This window comes from Notolabrus celidotus, chromosome 9 (genome assembly GCF_009762535.1).
Source record: "Notolabrus celidotus isolate fNotCel1 chromosome 9, fNotCel1.pri, whole genome shotgun sequence".
NCBI classification, from domain to species: Eukaryota; Metazoa; Chordata; class Actinopteri; order Labriformes; family Labridae; genus Notolabrus; species Notolabrus celidotus.
Window position 1 is genome coordinate 17,135,090 of NC_048280.1, and position 20,782 is coordinate 17,155,871.

The 20,782-nt window shown below is 40.3% G+C and overlaps 1 protein-coding gene across 1 annotated transcript in view; it reads left to right on the plus strand.

Annotated features, from left to right (window-relative positions):
• Nucleotides 1–20,782, plus strand: part of si:ch211-130m23.3 (uncharacterized protein LOC558547 homolog) — a 62,879-nt gene that overhangs the window by 21,195 nt on the left and 20,902 nt on the right. Inside the window, exons 2-4 of the mRNA XM_034692821.1 lie at nucleotides 5,282–5,354; nucleotides 11,619–11,680; nucleotides 11,974–12,058. Of these exons, the coding sequence (XP_034548712.1) occupies nucleotides 5,282–5,354; nucleotides 11,619–11,680; nucleotides 11,974–12,058 (220 nt within the window). The remainder of the gene's footprint in view (nucleotides 1–5,281; nucleotides 5,355–11,618; nucleotides 11,681–11,973; nucleotides 12,059–20,782) is intronic.

Sequence of the window (20,782 nt, forward strand, 5' to 3'; positions counted from 1 at the left end):
TCCCAGCTCCTCAGTTCAAGTGTTTTACCGTACTTAATTTATTATAATTATTTTTTGGTAATAGTGTGGAACATTGAACACCTTTTTCTACCATTTATATCAGCACCTTTTTGTTTCTGACAATATTTAGTAAATAAAAATCTCCCAAAATTAAATATTCACTAGCCTGAAAACAAAAAATGCCAGACAGACAAAGTCCACATCGACCTGAAGTGAGTCAATCATTTAGCAGCGTACAAGTCTGACGTTCCCTTCAGGGGCTGGCAGGGATTAAAACAGAGCTAAATGATGTTTTATTTAACACGTGGCTTTAAACAAGACAGAGCAGAATAAATATGCATACCTATGCTGCCTAAAAAGTTGAGGATATCAACGTTTTAAGGGAGTGAATTTGTGTTCACAGCAAGTTGAGTGGTGCCAAATGACAAGAAATAAATTATTGCAGGTGCACTTTGATACAGTCAACAGACTAAATACAGGATCAAAAGGGAAAAGACGTATCCAGGCTGTTAGTTTAACTCTGTAACTTCTATACGGGTAAATTTGTGTCAATTGCTTCCATTTGGTAAAGATGATTGATGCGGTTCTCCACACCCAGTTGTAGAATTTAATGAAGGCTGGCACATTTAAGAGAGCTGAGGTTGAAATGCTGCTGTCCCTGGGTTGCACCAAACAGTTTTGCCAGTAATTCTGCATAAGGAAATGGTACATTCAATATACTGTTGGAGCAAGATTTCATTAGGATTGGATCCCTTCTCTTGTCAAATATTTGACATTAAATTGGATTTTCTTGCTTAGAGACGTGTCAGTAGGCTATGTCAGCACATTAGCAAATCATGTAAATATATCAATTAACAAGTTGATTCAGATCAGAAATATAATCACTTTTCCATTTCATCTTTAACAAGGGTGAAATAATCTGGAGCTAATGTATAACAAGCAAATCCAATCACTGAAGCCCCGGTTTGTTGTGATTTGAAGCTCTGCCAGACTTTGATTGCCGTGGCCGTAAATTGATTAGCAGTGATCTACCGGTCCTTCCTAAATGCTGACCAAGGAAAATCAGTTCATGTCTTTGCTTTACGCAGCTGAGGTAGTGGTTAAGCACCAAGCTGCTTCTGTTTCTGCAACTCGGTCACAAAGCAACACTGAAGCACTGTTTCTGCCCGCTGACTTCATTAAACTAAGCCCGGTCTCCTACTGTTGGAGCTCGGAGACAGTCTGGTGGTCATGTGCAGATTTATAGAAGCAGGCAGAATGGAGGTCTCTTACAAATATGAATGTAATTAAAAAGTGACTCACACAAGACAAAAGCACTTGAATTGAAGGAGAGCAGGGTCGGGTACGGATCTGGAGCCTTTACTTCTCTGTATGTACACACTCTCACACACACAAGCAGTAAGTACATCCACACACAGCTCAGCATATGGAAAGAGGAGGCAAAGTGGAGACACCTGATCCCTTCAATCATCCTGGTTGCAGCAGTGATTATGTAAAGTGGTTGTTATTTACAACACAAATTGTCACTTTAGACATGCAGGGAATAAAAAATACTTTCAATTTTCTGAGTTATGTCCGACAGCAAGGTCAAATACCAATGGGGCATCAGTGTAAAACAGGACGGATATGGAGTCAACAACCATTAGAAATGCATTGGCTGCCTCAGTTTGAGCACTTTTACCTCAAATCCCCATGCAGAGATTATTCAAAGTGACAGTTTATTTAATGAGAACAGAGTTTTTGTAATGCCTCACATTACTGTGTGAAATGTAGAAGATTCTTAACCTTGAACAGTCCTCGTCCTCTAATCCTAAAACCTTATCTCTGCTCTGTATTCTGACTCAGTTGAGTTCCACAGAGTTGGGTGCTCTTTTTTTTTCATTACTATCAGCGGGAGGCTCAGCTGAACAAGTGCTAGTGAACAATGAAGGACCCGGCTCGAGGGGGTTTTGTGTTTTCAAAGCCTATCACTCTTCTTTGAGGAAATTAGTAGTTTGGAGTTAAAGTTCAATAGATATTGAATGCTAACAAAGTGTCTTCTTCTTCTGCTGCTGTCTGCTTATCAGCCCTGTTTCTACTCTGCCGTCTGTTGGGTGCGTGTTAAATAAATAAGAGATTTGAGAGCAGTGGTTGGAGTCTGATTTATGTGAGTATTTTGCAGGCGTCAGTGTTTTAGAGAGTTTGTTGGACCTCCTTGTTTTTCATGCTTCCTTTGATCTTTACTTGAAACTTTGCTTTAGCCTGCTTACCTCTTTTACCCTCTTATGTTTTTCATCAGATCATCTTCCTCTCCACTGCTGCCCTCATTCCTCCACCTTTCTGCGTTTCCTCATTTCTACCCTTCCCAAATATCAGGGGGCAAAGGTCACATCTTTCAGCTCCTGTGAAATCAATCGTAGGTCAAACGTTTCAGAAGCAGCTATTAAGTGAGGCTATGTTTTCATGCGGTAATAGATAGCTGACTGGATTCAGGCCAGTGCATGCTGAAGACAAGCTTTGGTTTCCTAATTTACACAATACATTCATTCATGCAGTCCATCAAGCTTGTCTTGGTCGCTGTGAACAGATTTACTGCAGAGACACAAGATCTAAATTAATAACGCTGATGCTGCTGTGGCTGATGTAACGTGTCACAGGTTGACAAGAAAACAGAGAAGAGTAGCGCATACAGTTTTTTCCTAGAAATGTTCAGGGTTGTACAGTGCCTTGAAAAAAATGGTGCGCATCTTTTATTCATGTTCAGTTGTCGAGGTGTCAAGAGTTTTGTCAAGCCTCTCACAGTTCTGTTAACCTTGTCCCTGTGAAACGTTCTGTATCTATCTCTTTGGTTAAACATTACTGCCAGGCCACAGGGGGAAACAGAGAGGGAAAGAGATGGATGAAAAGCAAGAGGAAAGAATAGAGAGGAAGAAGAAGACTTCTGCTGCCACCTTTCATCATTAAACAAACATGGCCTCTTACCAAAAGAGTGCAACAAGAAAGCAGCGCCATCAAGACAGACAAGGTAGAGAGAGCGAGGGAGGTAGAGGAGAAGGGGAGGCTGAGGATGAAAGTGATGGAGGATTGAGATGGAGATGGAGGAGAGAAAGAGACGGAGACAGAGAGAGTGAGAGAGAAAAAGAAAGAGTACCTGTGTGCCGAGCAGAAAGGTGTACAGTCCATCATCTAGAGACAGGCAGACAGAGCTGTCTGGAGAGTTTATTTTTACCTGCATATAGACGGTGTCTGGACCAGCAAGAGCTAGCTGTAGAACCTTTCAGCAGGGTTAGAGGACAGCTGCTGCAGTGGTGTGACCGTTTTTTACAGTCATAAATAAACATCAAGACACAACAAACTCCAGGCTGAGGCTTTATTTGCACTTCATGAATAGCTTAATTGATTTGTTTGCTTATCAGTTATCTTTGTTTATTAACTGAAAATGAATGTGAATGTATATGTAAAATCAGCTAAAATTATTAAAATATATTTGATGAAATGTATATTAACAGTTAATCTCAAATACTTACCTCAAATTTAAGAATTGAAGTCTGTCTTATATGATGGTAAACTTTATGTTTTTAGGTTTAAGACTGGTGCGACTAGCACTTTCCTCATGCTACCCCTTTGTGGTTATTTTTTACAGCTTGAGGACCAGGTTGATTCGCCATTAGGATAATTGCAACTTTAAACACCATATAGACATATTTGACCACATTTTTTTTAAGTTATCTGGTGGGTTCTGTTTATCACTGCACATGAACTTCTAAAGAGCTTTTATTTTTTCTTAAATTGTTGAATCAGTATAGACCAACTCTGGGTAATATGAAAACACGGATGATTAAGTACTGATGAATGTTCTTGATAAGCAATTAAAGCATAACATCAATGGAACACTAACTTTTTTAGGTCAATTTTAGGGGCTTTATTTGGTGAGACAGCCTGTGAGACAGGACATGTGAGGCACCAAATCCATTCCAGCTGGGAATTGATCCTATATGAGTTGCAATGAGGACTGTAGCCTCTTCCCCTTGGAGCCAACCACTGAGCCCACCCAGTTGATATAGAATGATTTGATTTAAATATTAATTTAGTATTGACCTGTTGATTAAAATGGAAGGATTAAGCACAAACAACAAACACTGCAATCTTGATGTACCTTAATTACCAGTGATACCTGACTACTGTCCAAATCTGCAGGGTACTGTCAGGACTCAGTGTAATTTGCCATCGACCTCTGGTGTATCAATGTTATCTTGTGTTTATCGACCAAGTAGTCCAACCCCACCCCCACAGTCCCTCTTCTCTAGGTTGCTTTACCAGTAGAGACACACTGGGAGGAGAATTGATTAACAAATCAAGCTTGTAATTAATTCCTTCTGTGATCAAAGCCACAAGTAGAAGTGTGAGGAGAGCCTGAGGCATGGGATGAAGGTGTTTCAGAGTGCAGTCCCACCAAGCCCACTCTTATTATCACAGTAATAGTTTTTCTTCAAACAAGTAGGTTTTGAATTTAGCAGAACATTAGGTTAATTTCAAAGGTCTTAAGAGGCCAGTTTGTTTAGAAGATGATTTTCTTTTGAACCTTGTGTTCATCGTTCTGTTTTGTGAGCCATAGTGACACCATCACATATCTCAGCACACTGAATGTTGGAGCTACTTTGCAACACACTTACTGGTGTAGACTCCTTCATCTTTGTTTTAGTCCAGCCTGAAAGAATTTCCGTCTTTCATACTGATTCAACCCAAACATTAAGCTGAAGTGCGGCTTTCCAAAGTTCCCATCGAGTTGTTTTCCTACATCATTGTGGGTCAGAAATGAGGAAAGCGTTATAAGAAACACCTCCAAAGGTTTTGGGCACTGGATTAGCCCAGTGGTTAAATTGTGGCCCCTATGTAAAGAGGTTGTACATACTTCCGCCTTATAAGTCCTTCCCAACTCTCTCTTCCTTGCTCCTGACTCTATCCACTGTCCTATCTCCACACCACGGCATACAAAATTCAAAGAATAATCTTAAAAATCCAAAATCTCAAAAGGTTTAAAGTAACCACAGAAGATATAACACTGATCCTTGAGGAATTTAAAATGCCAAGAGTTTTCTTGAATTCTTGTCTTCTTGTACAACCAAGACTGTTTTTAATATCAGCTGTCTCTTTCTAATTTTACATTTGTTTTCCCCAAGAATGACCTTTTTATTCATTACTAATCTTTTTTTGTACTACCCTAATATCTTTTGTAAAAAGTTTGGATCTTATCAAACTTTCTGACATTTCCTCTTCCTGTGTTTTCTTTTATGTATTCCAGGTTAGCTCTTTATGTGTACGAGTACCTGCTGCATGTAGGAGCCCAGAAGTCAGCACAGACCTTCCTTTCAGAGGTAAGTCACTAAGTTGCTGTTTGTGTGTTTGTCTGAGATTAAAGCCCATGTGCTTTATGTGTCTACTCTGAAGGTTAGTCTGACCCTCAAACGTGTCCAGTAAGTGTGGACGCTAATTAAATTAGCTCTGCCATACAGTGCCGGGCCAAAAGGATTGTGGTAGCAGACATGCTTTGTAACATTAGTGTTGCATTTGTTGGGACTGAGAAGGAGCACTGACAGAGTTACAATGCTCAGCTTGGAGCTGACGTCTTTCGCTGACATCATTCTGTGATCCGCTCAGCAGCTTCGTCTCAGTCCATCTCTCTCAATCTTATTCTTTCTCTCTCTGAGTCCCCTGCTTTTTCGTTGTGATCCTTCTGCTCCTTTCTCGATCAATCCCTCCACTACTCTTCCTCAGAAGCAAGCCTGTCTTCACTCTATTTGCGCAGAGGTAAAAAGGTGACGGGGTAAAAAAGAGGTCACTTGATTCTAGTGCTTCGCCGTAATTGATGGTAAATTACAATGTGGAAGACAGTGGCTGGAGGCTTGTTGTACATGGGCCAGAGGAAGAGGAGAACAAAGAGAGGGGGATGGAAAAGGTTACATCATCAGCTGGCATCAATTCTCATCACTCTGACTCTGTGTTGGTGCACATAGTGCACACACACACCTCTCTGTCTCTCTGACACCCTTTCCTCTCTGCCATATCACTTGCTCACTCTTCCGCAGATGTGGCAGATGAAAAGGATAGGCGGTGTCGTATTTAACTGTGGGAACACATTAGCCAAGAGTGCAACAAGTATAAACACAGCCACTTGTATACAAAGAAATAAGTACACACGCACACAGGGTAAATATTACACAATGCTGTTGATCTTTCTGGAATTGTGGGGTGGAGTAAAACATGGCTTTAAAGGCTTTTATCTATTCTTTTTTATCATCCACATCTGTTTACAGAGTATCCTCAGGCTCTGAAGGAAACAAGAGCCCAGGAAGACAATTTAAACTCCAACTTTAATAAATAATAGAAAATGATATCGAACAAATATATATTTAACTGAAACAGAATACATGAGGCCAAACAGGATGGAAAAATAAAATGGTTTGATTAATTCATAAGAAAGTGTGCATTGGGATACCTCAAGGTCCCGGAAGACCCGAATCCACAACTGCCTTTTTGCTGAGTACTTTAGGGCGTATTTACAAAATTAATTAATTCATTAACAGGAGGGGCTCACTGAAGGACCTCTTTTTCCCTCTGATCACCTGCAGAGCATGTGTCAGGCGCTCCAGGTTATCAGACACTAGTGGCAAAGAGCATCAGGGGATCATCATCATCATTGATTGCAGATGGGAATCTGAAAATTCACCAGGGTATCCTTTATGTGTAGCAAACACTGCTGTACCTAATATTTTGTTGGTACTAGGATAGGTCACTGCTGACCTTCAAATTTGAAAAATGAAGCCTTGATTGTCCACTTGAGGCTGGCTCCAAACACCATGGAACCACTTTCAGAGCCCATTTTAAAAGGCCAGTTTTTACCGCAGAATTAAACATCTTTACTGCCTGCTCAAAAGCGGTTTTGGTCCTTCTACCTTCTTTCTTGAGTCATTACAACTGTATGAGATAAGATTTAAACATAACTAGCATGGCCGACTTGACTGACTGGTGGACATAGCAGTTTACCAGTAAGGCCATGGCTTCAACTCTTTTTGAGTTTCTAGATTAGCACAAGTTAGATCAATCAATCAATCAATCAATCTTTATTTGTGTAGCGTCAAATCACAACAAACGTTATTTCAAGACGCTTTAACAAACATAGCAGGTCTAGAACGTACGTATATTAAATCATAAACAAAGACCGAACATCAAGACATTCCCGTCTTACAGACAGAACTCGATCTTATCTCATCTTAATCCACCTTGCAGTAGCCAGTTACAGCGCCGAGGAAAACGTCCTTTTAACAGGCAGAAATCTCGAGCAGAACCAGACTCCTGTTAGACAGCCATTTGCCTTGACCGAGTTGGGGTTAGAGAGAGAGGGAGAGAGAGAGAGAGATTTTCACCCAGAGTTGTGACTAGTCAACTACACTCTCAACTTTGATACAATTCATGCAGTTTAAGTATTTTAAGCCATATTTCCAAGGCTTAAAGGTAACTTTTCTAATTTTCCGCTCTCAGTTTGAGAAGAGAAACTCCTGCAACACACAGCCTACATCTGCCAGTAATCATTCTAAAGGGATCTCGCTGTAGCATGCTGAAGGTAAATGAATGAACCTCCCGGGAATGCAGACCACAAGAAGACAGGATATGCGGGCACAGCCAATGCTATTTTCTTCTACGCTTTCCAGATGAAGGAGGGATAAAAAGTGTCCTGACCTGAACTGCATGCAATCATGTTTGGACTGAGCTGCAGCCAATTAGATGCAAGAAATGGGGGATGTCAAGCCTATTCTGCTTCTTTTGTGCCATGTGCAAAGTTATGAGGGAGAAAATCCTTCTTTGTCATGGTGTATATGGGCAGCCTATAATGTTCAAGTTCACTGATGTCTTCACTCGCACAGCAAACTCAGATTGAGAGCATGTGGAATAAACAGAGAGAGGCCATTTCTGACCCCCTGAAAAAACTTCAAAGGAAGGCATTCTTTCGAAAAGTCACTGCGTCTGATCTGCAGCTGAGGTCAGGACGCTCTGAAAGTGCAGTCATACAGTTGTTCCTGTTATTTTAGAGCTTGATCACTATAATAGTACTACAGGTGCTACAGACATATGAATACGTATAACAGTGGTAAAAATGAAAATAAAGTTCCTGTTACTTTAAAAGTTGGATTGTGATGTGTCTGTTCACAGAGTAAGGAGGCAGACTAAACAACAATGATGTAATCTGATAGCAAAGGTCTGACTGCTTGAAGCCTGTTAAATGTCTTCCAATGTTTTCTGCAAATTAGTTAACTTTGTGCAAAATTAATCTTTGACTGATATCAGCAGTAAGATGAGACTATCTTTAACAGAGGTGTTCAAATATGCAATATTTTCATATTTTCATATATTTTAAAGTCCTCTTCAAAACCTTTCTCAGAGCATCACTTGACCCTTGACTGAGCCTCTGATGCTCATTTTTTCCTGTTCCTACAGTCATGGCCAAAAGTTTTGAGAATGACACAAATATTACATTTTCACAAAGTCTGCTGCTTCAGGGTTTTTAGGTGTTTTTGTCAGATGTTTCTATGGTATAATGAAATACAATTAGAAGCATTTCATAAGTATCAAAAGCTTTTATTGAGAATTACACAGAATTCATGCAATAAGTCAATATTTGCAGTGTTGACCCTTCTTTTTCAAGACCTCTGCAATTCTCCCTGGCATGCTGTCAATCAACTTCTGGACCATATCCTGACTGATGGCAGTTCATTCTTGCATAATCAATGCTTGGAGTTTGTCAGAATTTGTGGGTTTTTGATTGTCCACCCGCCTCTTGAGGATTGACCACAAGTTCTCAATGGGATTAAGATCTGGGGAGTTTCCTGGCCAAGGGCCCAAAATCTTAATGTTTTGTTCCCCGAGCCATTTTGTTATGACTTTTGCTTTATGGCAAGGTGCTCCATCATGCTGGAAAAGGCATTCTTCATCACCAAACTGCCCTTGGATGGTTGGGAGAAGTTGCTCTCGGAGGACGTTCTGGTACCATTCTTTATTCATGGCTGTGTTTTTAGGCAAGATTGTGAGAGAGCCCACTCCCTTAACCGAAAAGCAACCCCACAAATGAATGGTCTCAGGATGCTTCACTGTTGGCAAGAGACAGGACTGATGGTAGCGCTCACCTCGTCTTCTCCGAACAAGCCTTCCTCCAGATGCCCCAAACAATCGGAAAGGGGATTCATCAGAGAAAATGACTTTACCCCAGTCCTCAACTGTCCAGTCCCTGTACCTTCTGCAGAATATCAGTCTGTCCCTGATGTTTTTACTGGAGAGAAGTGGCTTCTTTGCTGCCCTCCTTGACACCAGGCCTTCCTCCAAAAGTCTTCGCCTCACTGTGCGTGCAGATGCACTCAAACCTGCCTGCTGCCATTCCTGAGCAAGCTCTGCACTGGTGGTGGCCCGATCCCGCAGCTGTAACACCTTCAGGAGACGTTCCTGGCGCTTGCTGGGCTTTCTTGGGCGCCCTGGAGCCTGTTTGGCAACAATTGAACCTCTCTCCTTGAAGTTCTTGATAATTGGATAGACGGTTGACTGAGGTGCAATCTTACTCGCTGCTATAAACTTCCCTGTTAGGCCCTTTTTGTGCAATGCAATGATGGCTGCACGTGTTTCCTTGCAGGTAACCATGGCTAACAGATGAGGAACAATGGTGTCATGCAGCATCTTCCTTTTAAAGTGTCCAGTCACTCAATCATGACAGATTGATCACCAGCCTTGTCCACATCAACACCCACACCTGTGTTAATGTGTGTGACACCTGTGTGTCATTGAAATGATGTTAGCTGGTCCTTTTGTGGCAGGGCTGAAATGCAGTGGAAATGTGTTTTTGGTGATAAAGTTCATTTTCAAGGCAAAGAGGGACTTTGCAATTAATTGCAGTTGAGCTGATCACTCCTCATAACATTCTGGAGTATATGCAAATTGCCATTATAAAAACTAAAACAGCAGACTTTGTGAAAATTAATAGTTGTGTCATTCTCAAAACTTTTGGCCATGACTGTACATCTTTAAGTCTTTCTGTTCTCACACAGAACATTTACCATACAAAATGTAGACTCAATTTTGAAAGAATGAATTCAATTTCAAACAGTGAGCCTCTTTAAAATCACTGAGGTGACCAGGTTGCTCAGAGAAACATGCTTATGCAGGCAAACCAGCAGCATGTTTAAAATTTCTATAGTAAACAGAGACCAATTTGTTATCCCTCATCTTACCTGGGGACCTTAGGTTACTTGTTTAGGTAAAACCAGTGAAAAAGTTAGCCTAGCATGATCAGACAAATTTGGAATCCCAAATTAGTTAACTGTGATTTTTTTTATGGAACTTCTGGGCTTGGAACTTTAAACATCCTACTCATATGAGCTCTTGTTTAACATGACATACAGACATTTGGCATCACCTGATCTAATATCCATCTTTTTCAAACATAACAAAATACAAACTTTTCATTTGAGGACTGGTTCTCGTAGATACAGAGGTTTGGTTGGGGTTTATTTAATGTTGATTCGCTTGATTACAATACAGCAGGAATGCTCTGCTAGTGTTGATTCTAAACCCTGAAAGCATTCAATGAACTTGTCACTACACAGAGGTGCTGGATATGAATTTTTTTTTTTTCTGTGCCATCCTGCAAAATAATGGTTTAATTTCCTGGTCCTTTGAGTTGACTGAGTTAGAAAAACAGGTAAGAAAGTAGCAGAAATTTCAACTTCTGAAGTTCTCTTTTTTGCCTTCTGCACAACTAGTCCAGTCAGTTTTTTTGTCAATAAGTGTCAAATGCAACACTCTTATGGCTTTTAAGGAATGTTGGTGTGGATGCACTGTCAGGTTCATGAGAACCTTTAAATGATTGCACAATGTCCTCTTCAATGATAGCATGCATTAATCATGGTCTGAGGGTGTTAGAGATGTGAGCAACCACTCTGCCCTATGACATGATCAAACAGCAGGCTGTACAGAGTAGTCCATTTCAAGAACACTCATGTCTCATTTGGTCAATTGGGCATGACAGAAAGGATGGAATAAGTGATGGAGCAGAGGTAAATAAAGGACAGAGTGGAAGTTATACTATGAAAAAAACAAGTAAGATGTGATACAGGATAAAAGGGGTTATGACAAAAGAAGAGTAATTAACAAAAAGTTAATTTAACACAGGAAGCAGTACAGCTGATAGGAAGGAGTGTCAGACTGAGGGGTGTGTGGGTCGTACAAGGGTTTGATTTATCTCTGCAGGTCTGTACATGTCTCAGACATCAGACTCTGCAAATCTCCTAACACAATGAACACACACACACACACACACACACACACACACACACACACACACACACAGACACCTTTTCACGCACACTCTCACACACTTACTCGTGAAAAGACAAGCTTTCAGGCACACATAAACTCACTTATCCAATCATGAATCCAAGGCATGAGAATCATAATATAATTACATAACGGCATGTGCTATAAGAATTCCCATGCACCCTCTTATACCTTGTAAAACCTGTTATTCAGATGTCAGGCAAGTCTTTATGCTGGATATGTTTCTGAAGCATCATCTCACTTGTCTGTGTGTTCGTGTGCAGATCCGATGGGAGAAAAACATCACATTAGGAGAACCTCCGGGGTTCCTCCACTCATGGTGGTGGTAAGTGTTTGCGTGTCTTATGACTCCAGTTAAAATCTCAATTTTTCCTCCCTCTCCTGGGTTTTCATTTATTCTCATGTCATGTCAGTAATTGTCCTCTTCAGGTTGCTATTTGAATATTGCACTGCTTTCACATAGAGTTATCCATTAAAATTAAGATAATAAAATCCTACTTATTGCTTCTAGCTGGATTGCTCTGCATCTAAAATGGATTATTGTGATTTATCGGTCAGGCTCTAATGTTTCTCGTCTGCCATCTTTTTTGTCATTGATTGTATCTCTGTGTGTTGTAGTGTTTTCTGGGACCTGTACTGCGCAGCTCCAGAGAGAAGAGATACATGTGAACACTCCAGCGAGGCCAAGGCCTTCCATGACTATGTGAGTCTTCACTGATGTCGCCCCTTTTCTCATTCTGGCCCCATGGCATTTTTCTCATTATTGAAGGTTGCTGGGAGATATATGGACACTCACATTTTGAAGTAAACAAACAAGTTTGTCTGTTTCTTTGGACTAAATGAGCTGGCAGCTGGTTACATAACCTTGTCTGTTGTCTTAACCAACAGCCAAAGACTTTATGATAACAAGTAGCTGCATGAAATAAGATGGTGACTGAAAAACAAATGTAGATTCTGAACAAAAGCTGGCATGATATGAACAGTTACCTTAAACCAACCATATCATTGTTAAATGATGAAGGAAATAACCTACATAGTTTTAAAAGTTGCTGTATTAATTCACAGCTCTGTAGTATTTTATGTCCGTAGGTATTCTGGGATATTTCCCAATGATTTGTTTAAGACTAAATACTTTGAAAAAGCCTTAATCATGATTTGTAGACGCAAAACTGTTTTTTAAAATAAAATAACAACCCACGACTGACCATTTCCTGTCATGGCAATTCAGATAACTCCTCACCTGTTTGTATTTCCTTCTTTGTATTATCTGTGCTTTTCATTCTTTAACCATACACAGCTTGAAATGTTAAGGCTCCCTCATTCATAAAAAGAGTGACTGGGATCATTGCAACATCCATGTGTTGCTTGGTGGAACTGCAACTCTGTCGCCCACTGTTACAGTTGTTTCATGGCAATAACTTATATATCGAAGCAAATAAAATCAGACTGGGGATTAAGAGCTGATACCTTCTGATTATATTCATTGTTTTTACACCTACAATATCAGGTTTAACCAACCTTCATCAGAACCAGTGTTGTTGTTCAGTCACCAAACCTTCCAAGTCCAAGTTGAGTCTCTCTCCAGTGTTAAGCTCTAATTCACTGAGGAGAAAATCATCATATCTGAAGATTTATAAGACTCCTGTTTCAATCCAAACTTTTCACCTTCGGGTGTTGCACGCCATGCCTCTCTTGATAAGGTCACTTGTCATTTTTTCTGCAGTGGGATCACTAAAGAGTCTTTCTAATGTACTAAAAAATAATCATATCTGTAACGTACCAACTATTAATTAGAATTATAACTAACCAAACATTTTGGACTCAGTTGTAGTTACTTTAGAGGCTAACATTACCATTAGCTTGTTAGCAGTAACTTTGTCAACACAGTCTAAATAACTTGATCATGACACTTTCTTTTCTGGGCCATCTGAAAGAGATGTCTGTAAAAGTTTGAGCTGGTCCCTGAATCCTCATACATGGTTCTTTAACATATGGTATTGAGCATGCTGCAATCCACAAGCCATAGAACCAACATGACGTATGAATGCATAAGAAAATTAAGGCATGCGCCATCCCTTGCTCAATACTGAATCATGAGCACCTTACAAAAAAAAAAAAATCTAACAGTAGACAATCCATCCTCTCCATCTTCTGAGTCAGAGAGCTGTAAATTCTCATGTTGCACTCCAAGTAATGACAGTCAGGACTTGAGTAAAACTTGAGTCCAAGTCCTGGGCTTAAGTACTACAACACTGATCAGAACATTAGACTGAACGCTGATTGGTTATCTTAATTCTGCAACTCGTTGTTTGAATTAAGATATATAATGATTCTTGTTATAACTCTATTATTTAAAGGGCTGTTTAATTGATGTTTGCAATGATGTTAATGAATATGTGAACAAGAGGAGTAAAAGTCTAACAGATGAGTGTTTATACTACCTACTAATTGAGTTCTACCAGCAGCTCCAAAATGCTGCACACACACATATCCTTGTGAAGCACATTATGCTGACGAGCAGACTGGGCAGGCAGACAGCAGCCTGTGTGCTGGAAACATTGTTTATTGCTGTGTTTTCTCAGTGTGGCTCCACTTCACCGCTGTAATTCCTGCACATTGAGGCATGAGTTGATACAGTCATGCACCATCCAGTAACAGGAATACAGTGAGCGGAGCCAGAGAGAAGTTTTAGATTAGCTGGTGACTGAGAGGGAAGAGGTGTAGCTCTCCTCATAGGAGCTTGTGAGTTGGAGGAGGAGGGATGGGTTTCTCTCCTCTTTATGTTGTTGTTTTTTCCTCTGAAACCTGAGTCTGACTCATCAGATTTGTCTGTTCTGTGGTTTATTGAGATGTATTGTTGGAGGAGCACAGGTCAGGGGTTTCTGCCTACCCCAGCAGGATTGCCCCTCACACCCCCACTCTCTCTTTCTCTCTCATTCTCTCTATCTTTGTGGTTCTCTCCCTCTTTTCCTTCAGGCCTGCAACCCTGCAAAACTGGTGGTGACTCTCTTCTCTTTTATCTCCTCGCAGTATAGGTGCATGTGCTTGTGTAAATGTGTGTGCGTACGCAGGTGATGCTGCTGATGCTGGCGATGATGATCAGGGTGATGAATAGGCACTCCCAAGGACGAGGCAGCTATGTGATGATGTCATCCTGGCTCCAAAGAAGGGAGCTGGAGGGCAACACAACCTCAGCCTGGGGGGACGGGGGAGAGGAGGAGAAAAACAGACCGCAGAGAGTGGATATAATGGGAGGAGAAAATTAGTTAACAGTCAAGAAGACTGAAATTTCATTTTTTTAATGATTTATCACACTTAATACTTTTCAAAAGCAAAATCACTCAAACTTAAGGCTCATGTAATTGTGCTAAAAATGCCTCATCAGTATCTTGTTATTTTTTCATATCTGATCATGCATGTATCTTAATGTCATTAGCAGGAGCCACCAGCGACTTATTCTAACATTTCCTGCAGGGTGGTAATCAGAGAATTATAATTAGACCAATTGTAATTAGACCAAGGTCACTTTCAATCAACTGTTCCATTGCTGCGTCGCTCCTCAGATCCAATCAGAGGTACTACCTACGTATCTGCCGCTCAATTAAAACAAAATGGGGAGACGACTGCAGAGGCTGTCTTTGGAAAAAGTAGCACGCCTTCATTTGACGCCAATGTCTCTCTTTCAGTCTCCTGACTTTGAGAATGATGGAGATTTTAATCAGACATTTTGATGGTAATTATTTTCAGATAGCTAATTACTGACTGAAGTCCTAATTAATGCCAGGGAGATGTAGGAGCCCATTCACATCATCTTCAGGTCCTTTTTTTCTTTGATAATTGATGGGATTGTGACAAGGCTTTTGACTTGATTTGCGCTATTATCCCAGTTTGAGCCACCTACCGCAGATACAGATGGCTTTGAGTAAAACTGACTCAGAAACTGTCTCTTTACATCGTCTGTTTCCATCAACAGAATAGTCTATATGGCTTCATAGTTCATACTGGTTAGATTGATCATATCAGCAGATGTGTGTGCTTAAGGCTGGTCCTCTATGACATCATTCCTGTAATCCAATGGTAAAGCGGTAAGAAATGAAAGACTAAAAAACGAAAAGTAAAGATGTGATGCTATTGATTTCCATCCTCAGACAAGACTTTTAAGGCATTAGAAAAGCCATTTACAGTTCTGTTAAGTGCTTTGTAAATTGTATTCTCTGCACTAAATGAGCAGTTTCCATTTGTGAGAGACCACACAGTCATAAAAACAAGTTATTTTTGAATTCTTACACTTGGCCAGAAAACAGCTTTCTTAGAGACAAAAGTCACTGGATGCTACTTTTCCTTCTATGAGGGTGAAAACACCAATCCACAAAGATTATTGTAGGCGTTACCTGATCTGGTTGTGACTTTGAAAGTTGAGAACTGTAACTTGACCTTAACATCTTAATAGAGCACATAAATTAGCATAAGCTAATTATGTTTTGAGCTGATTTCTCCAGGAACAGTAGATGGGTCTAAGGCTTTGTGTCCCACTCAATTTTATGTGTTCTCCAACAAAATATGAACAAATTAAATGAGAACAAGAATGATTCAAGAAGCATGAAATTACTTGTAAAACCGGAGGAAAACAATATTGAGCTTTAATGCGGCATTTCATCTGCTACATTATGGCATTTAGATTGTTTAAAAATGCTTGCTGGACTGAATTTTTTTTTTATTTAGTTGAAATGCAATCGATTTGTGGCACCTGTCCTGTGTATATGTGAACATTTCCAAGAGTGTACTGTAGTTATTTCAGAAGCTCTGGAGGAGACAGTGTAGAAGGCAAAGATGTGGACTTGTGATAAAATGGCTGACCAATTAAAAAAGTTGGGGGAGTTTAGGAAAACACACTGAAACTCCAAGGGAAAGATAGGTCTCTCCTGATTTCATGAGATTATCAGTGACCAGCAGTCGTACTGGTTGTGCTGTGCAGCCTCTAGATAAGAATGTGCTTCTTAACTGAAGACAGTCGCTGGTTTAAAAATGTGTCCTTCTGGATGAATCATAATTTTGGTATATAAAGCATTCAAGATGAATTTAAAAAAGATGAAAACTGAAATTTTCTGCTGTTTTGGTTTTTGCCTAAACGTTTACTGTCACACTGCTTGTTTTTAGCTATTTTGTTGTGTTTTTGTGAATGTTTGATTAATTCTAATAGAGCCTAAAAGAACATGTTCAAAGCAAAAACTAGTCAAATAAAAAGTAGAAAAATATTAGGAAACCAGAGCACTGAGGCAGAATCAGATTCAGCCATGCGTGAAGCCTCACGGGGTGACAGGCAAGAATGGGCCTTAAATTTAAAAATACTGAATGCAGGCAGACTGAGACGTACAGAACAGCTGATGAATAGTTTTACCCTTTCTAACATATCCCACAAAAAAATCTGCTGACAAATTGATTCTGAAAAAGAAATCCACTTTGACCAACTATTTCCCTTTACTTTTAGTTTTAAAAGTTAATGCCAGTCAATTTGCCAGTTCCTAACCTCAATGGCTGATGACTCCTTAAAAGGACACAGTGTTTTGTGAGTAATTTTTACTTGGTAATGATCGGACTGAATTCAATACAGATGCTTCTGAGCTACAAAAGTAAATGAAACCATCAGCAAAAGATTGATTAGTGCTAGTTAGTTATTTCTAATGCCTGTGAACAGCGCTGCTGGTTAGTTGTCAGGTGGATCTACTAATGCTACAAACAGACTTATTTGTTAGCATATTCCACAGCAAAGATTCAAAGTCAGTGCTACTTTTGACTTTTAAATGAAAGCAGGCTGAGAAAACACTACTAATGCATGAATGCATGAACAGAAGAAAATAAGCAAAGAGATAAGAGGTACCACTTTGTTTACAGGGGGCACCAAGACCAAAAATTCCTTACAGGAGTTTCAAATGACAGAAACATTTGAAAGCAGCTGACCTGTACATCAAGGTCCCTAGGAAAAGGTTCTCAAATTGACATTTTTAAACATTTGTTAAACCAACCTTCCAATCACCCAATATATTGATTAAATTATGAACCACTAAAAAAACAACCTAAAAGCTTTAACGTTGTAATGCCAGTAACTGATTTTTAAAATTGCTGCCTCATATTATCTGTTGCTGGACTTAGCCAAAGTATGGCTATATTTTGATGGCAACATGTTGACATTAGTAATGATTTTTCCTTTATGGATGTGGAAGTCTGAATGTTAAAAAGTAAAAAAGTTGCGCTGAAGCTGTATTTGCTTTTCTGTATTATTCATTTAATGCCTAATGATCCCTGTGGACTAATCCAGGGAGACATTTGGAGGCGTGTTTTTCAAGTAAGGTTTTACAACATGGCCAAAATTAGTTAGTTGGTAAGATTCCACTTAAAACTTGTGTCATTACACACCTGCTGGCTGTCTCTGTGAGCCTGAATAACAGATGGATGAAGTTGACAGTGAGCAGCAGACACAAAATGTGCAATAGATAGGCAGAAGTGTTACAGGCGAGTCTTTAAAGCAAGGCCGGCTTGGTATCATTGTGTGGCATCACAGTGGGAGATAGCAGGCACACAGCAGTTCGAGGGGAAGAAGAGATCAAGAGGCAGTGCCAAGAGCAACCCTCTTTTGATAAAAACCCTCCGTCTCAAGCTGCTACATTTTACATTCATCCTCTCTCACTCATGCATGGAAATGAATTCACACCGCTCAATTTAACAGCAGCACACACACTCTGTCTCTATTGTATAGATACACACATTTGTAAATATGTAATGACACACAGCGGCGCTTTATTCATTTGCATCCTGAAGCACTCTGACTGTTTGATTGTTGCACTTGTTCTTGGCTGTCATTTTATTTCTCTGTCATTACATTGAAGAGGAAGAAAATAACAGTAAACTGACTTTAATGTGTACACATACTGTAATACTGCCAATAGAGCTGAGTCTGGATTTGGTCTGTGAAGAAGCCAATGTATATGTTTGTGCTTTTGCTGATTGTGAGTGAGGATGAAGGACAGGAAGATGCCCTCAGGTGTCACTGTAAACAGCTTCTGTCTGCACTGAGAAACATGTTATGGACAGCGTCAATGTTTGCTGTTAAAGGGGTCAGAAGGACACTATTTCACACTCCTGTTCTGACCATGAACATGTTTGCTGGTTTATTTGGTCTCCTTTGCAAAGCTTTGGTTTGGCTACTTATAAAAAAAAAGGATTTGCCACTTATTCACTTTTTATGAGCACAAATGCTGGCCAACCTTCCTTACTTTGGAAAACTTGCAATAAAATATGCAATTATCAAATTTATAATCATTGAGGTTTAAATAGTCTCGAGCACAGCAGCTCGAGACAAGCAAAGCCTCTTGTGCCCTGGAAACACTATATTTCAAGCGTTCCTGCTTCCCTGAGGATAACCCCTTATCTTTGTGGAAACCCAATGTACCAAAATCAGGCCGGGGTGTCCCCTCTGCACACAGGATCGTGTCATAAATAACATGTCTAACAAATTATCATTATTTTCATTATCATTATCACTGCTTTGCAATGCTTCTGCAATACATAGTCCTACTCTGAGGTGCTCTTTGCAGCCCAGACCAAATAAAATCAATATTTTACTTCAGCGATCCAGCCATCCTGATGCTTTGTTATTGACTGTGGGACTTTCTTTCCTCTGAAGTTGTCCTCTCAGGCAGATCTGCTTCTCAACAAACTCCAGCAGTTCGTGTTTGAACACAACTTTTCTGACTTTCAGTCCAAGCTGAAACATCTATATCTTGGTTTCCAGTGTTTTGTTGCACATTGTTGCAATTACTGCCAGCTGTACTGAACCTTTTGATGATAATTTAACCTCTTTCTGGAAGTACTTATAAAGTGATGGTTTTGTTTACTTTTTTCAGCGGCCTTTCCTTCCTTATATTACCCTCATTTATCAGGAAATAAGACAAAAAGTTCCCCAGCTGTCAAAAATGTTCACAAAAGCAGCTGCAAATTCAGTCAATCAGAACTGAAACAAAAACAAAAACAAGATCAGCCCGTGCTTTGGAAAGATGCTTCCTACTTAACATCATACAACCTGAGAACATGTGGACACAGAAACGTATCCAGTTTGTGTTTGTGTTGTGTGTGTTTGTGCACCTGCATGTGAAGAGACAGAGAGGACAGAGTCCACCTAGAAACAGAGACTCAGACGGCTCTAAGCATTGTGGGTAACAAACTGATTCAGTTGAGAACCAATGGGGGCTGGGGAGACCCCCATCTGTTTCCAGGGAAACAGAGCCCTTTCTCCACTCTCTCACTCTCTCTCTCTCTCTCTCTCTCTCTCTCTCTCTCTCTCTCTCTATCTCTTTTTCTCTCTCTTTCTATATATACGTCTCTCTCTCTCTCTCTCTCTCTCTCTCTCTCTCTCTCTCTCTCTCTCTCTCTCTCTCTCTCTCTCTCAAACGCTCCCGTGTTCGTTCCTGGCAGTGTTGAAGAAGAGGGCGATGTGGAGGTGACTCACTGTAACATCATTGCCATGGCGATGAAGAATGAGTGGAGTGTGGAGGGAGAAAAAGAACGGGAATTTCCAAAGGTTGAGCAGAGATAGTTGTCACGATCTGCAGCAGTGTTGAACACTTTTTTAGGAAAACACTTGAATCACTAACTGTTCCTCCCATTTTCCCTCTCCTGTTTCCCCCCCCTTCACCGCCCACACCTCTCTATCCTCTCTCTTTCGCATCAGCATTATTTCCTCTTTTTCATCCCTCCTTTCTCTGCTGCTGTTCCCGCTCTTCTGCATTCCTCTTTGTGTCTTATCATCTTCCTTCCTCTTTTGCTTGCCTGTTGCATGCAGACCACTGGTCTCTAAGGAGTATGTTTTTCCACTGGCGTGTTGTACTGACTCATGTCACATGCGTGTTTGGACATGCAGACGTGGAGTGTTAATGTGATGTTGGCATATGTTGTGGGAATGGATAAAGACAGGGCCATTGCGCAGAGTGGAGGGAAGAGGTTAACTGAGGGCAGGTGAACAAATGAGAACATGAGGAATGAGAATGAAGAGTAGCTTTAGTTTGAAGCGTGTATTCATGATTATGAAAAAAGGGCTCAGGTAGGCGCATTGTGTCTGTGAGGGTACAGGAGAAGATGATTGAGTGATTTCTGAGCTTTCAGTCATGCATCTTCACCCAGCAAGCTTCAAGAACACTTCAATTTAAATCTAATAAGAGACTGAGTTTGTATGTTTTCAAAGCCTTAAAAGTCACCTGGATTTATACATTGGATTACCACACAGTTTACACAGCAGTCACCTCACAAAATTGTAGATATGAAAGGGATTAAAGTGAATGATCCAGAGACCGAGCAGTGACAGGACTACAGAAGCAGATCATGAGGGCAAAACGAGAATGCTGACATGATCAGACCGGCATGTTATCTCTTTGAC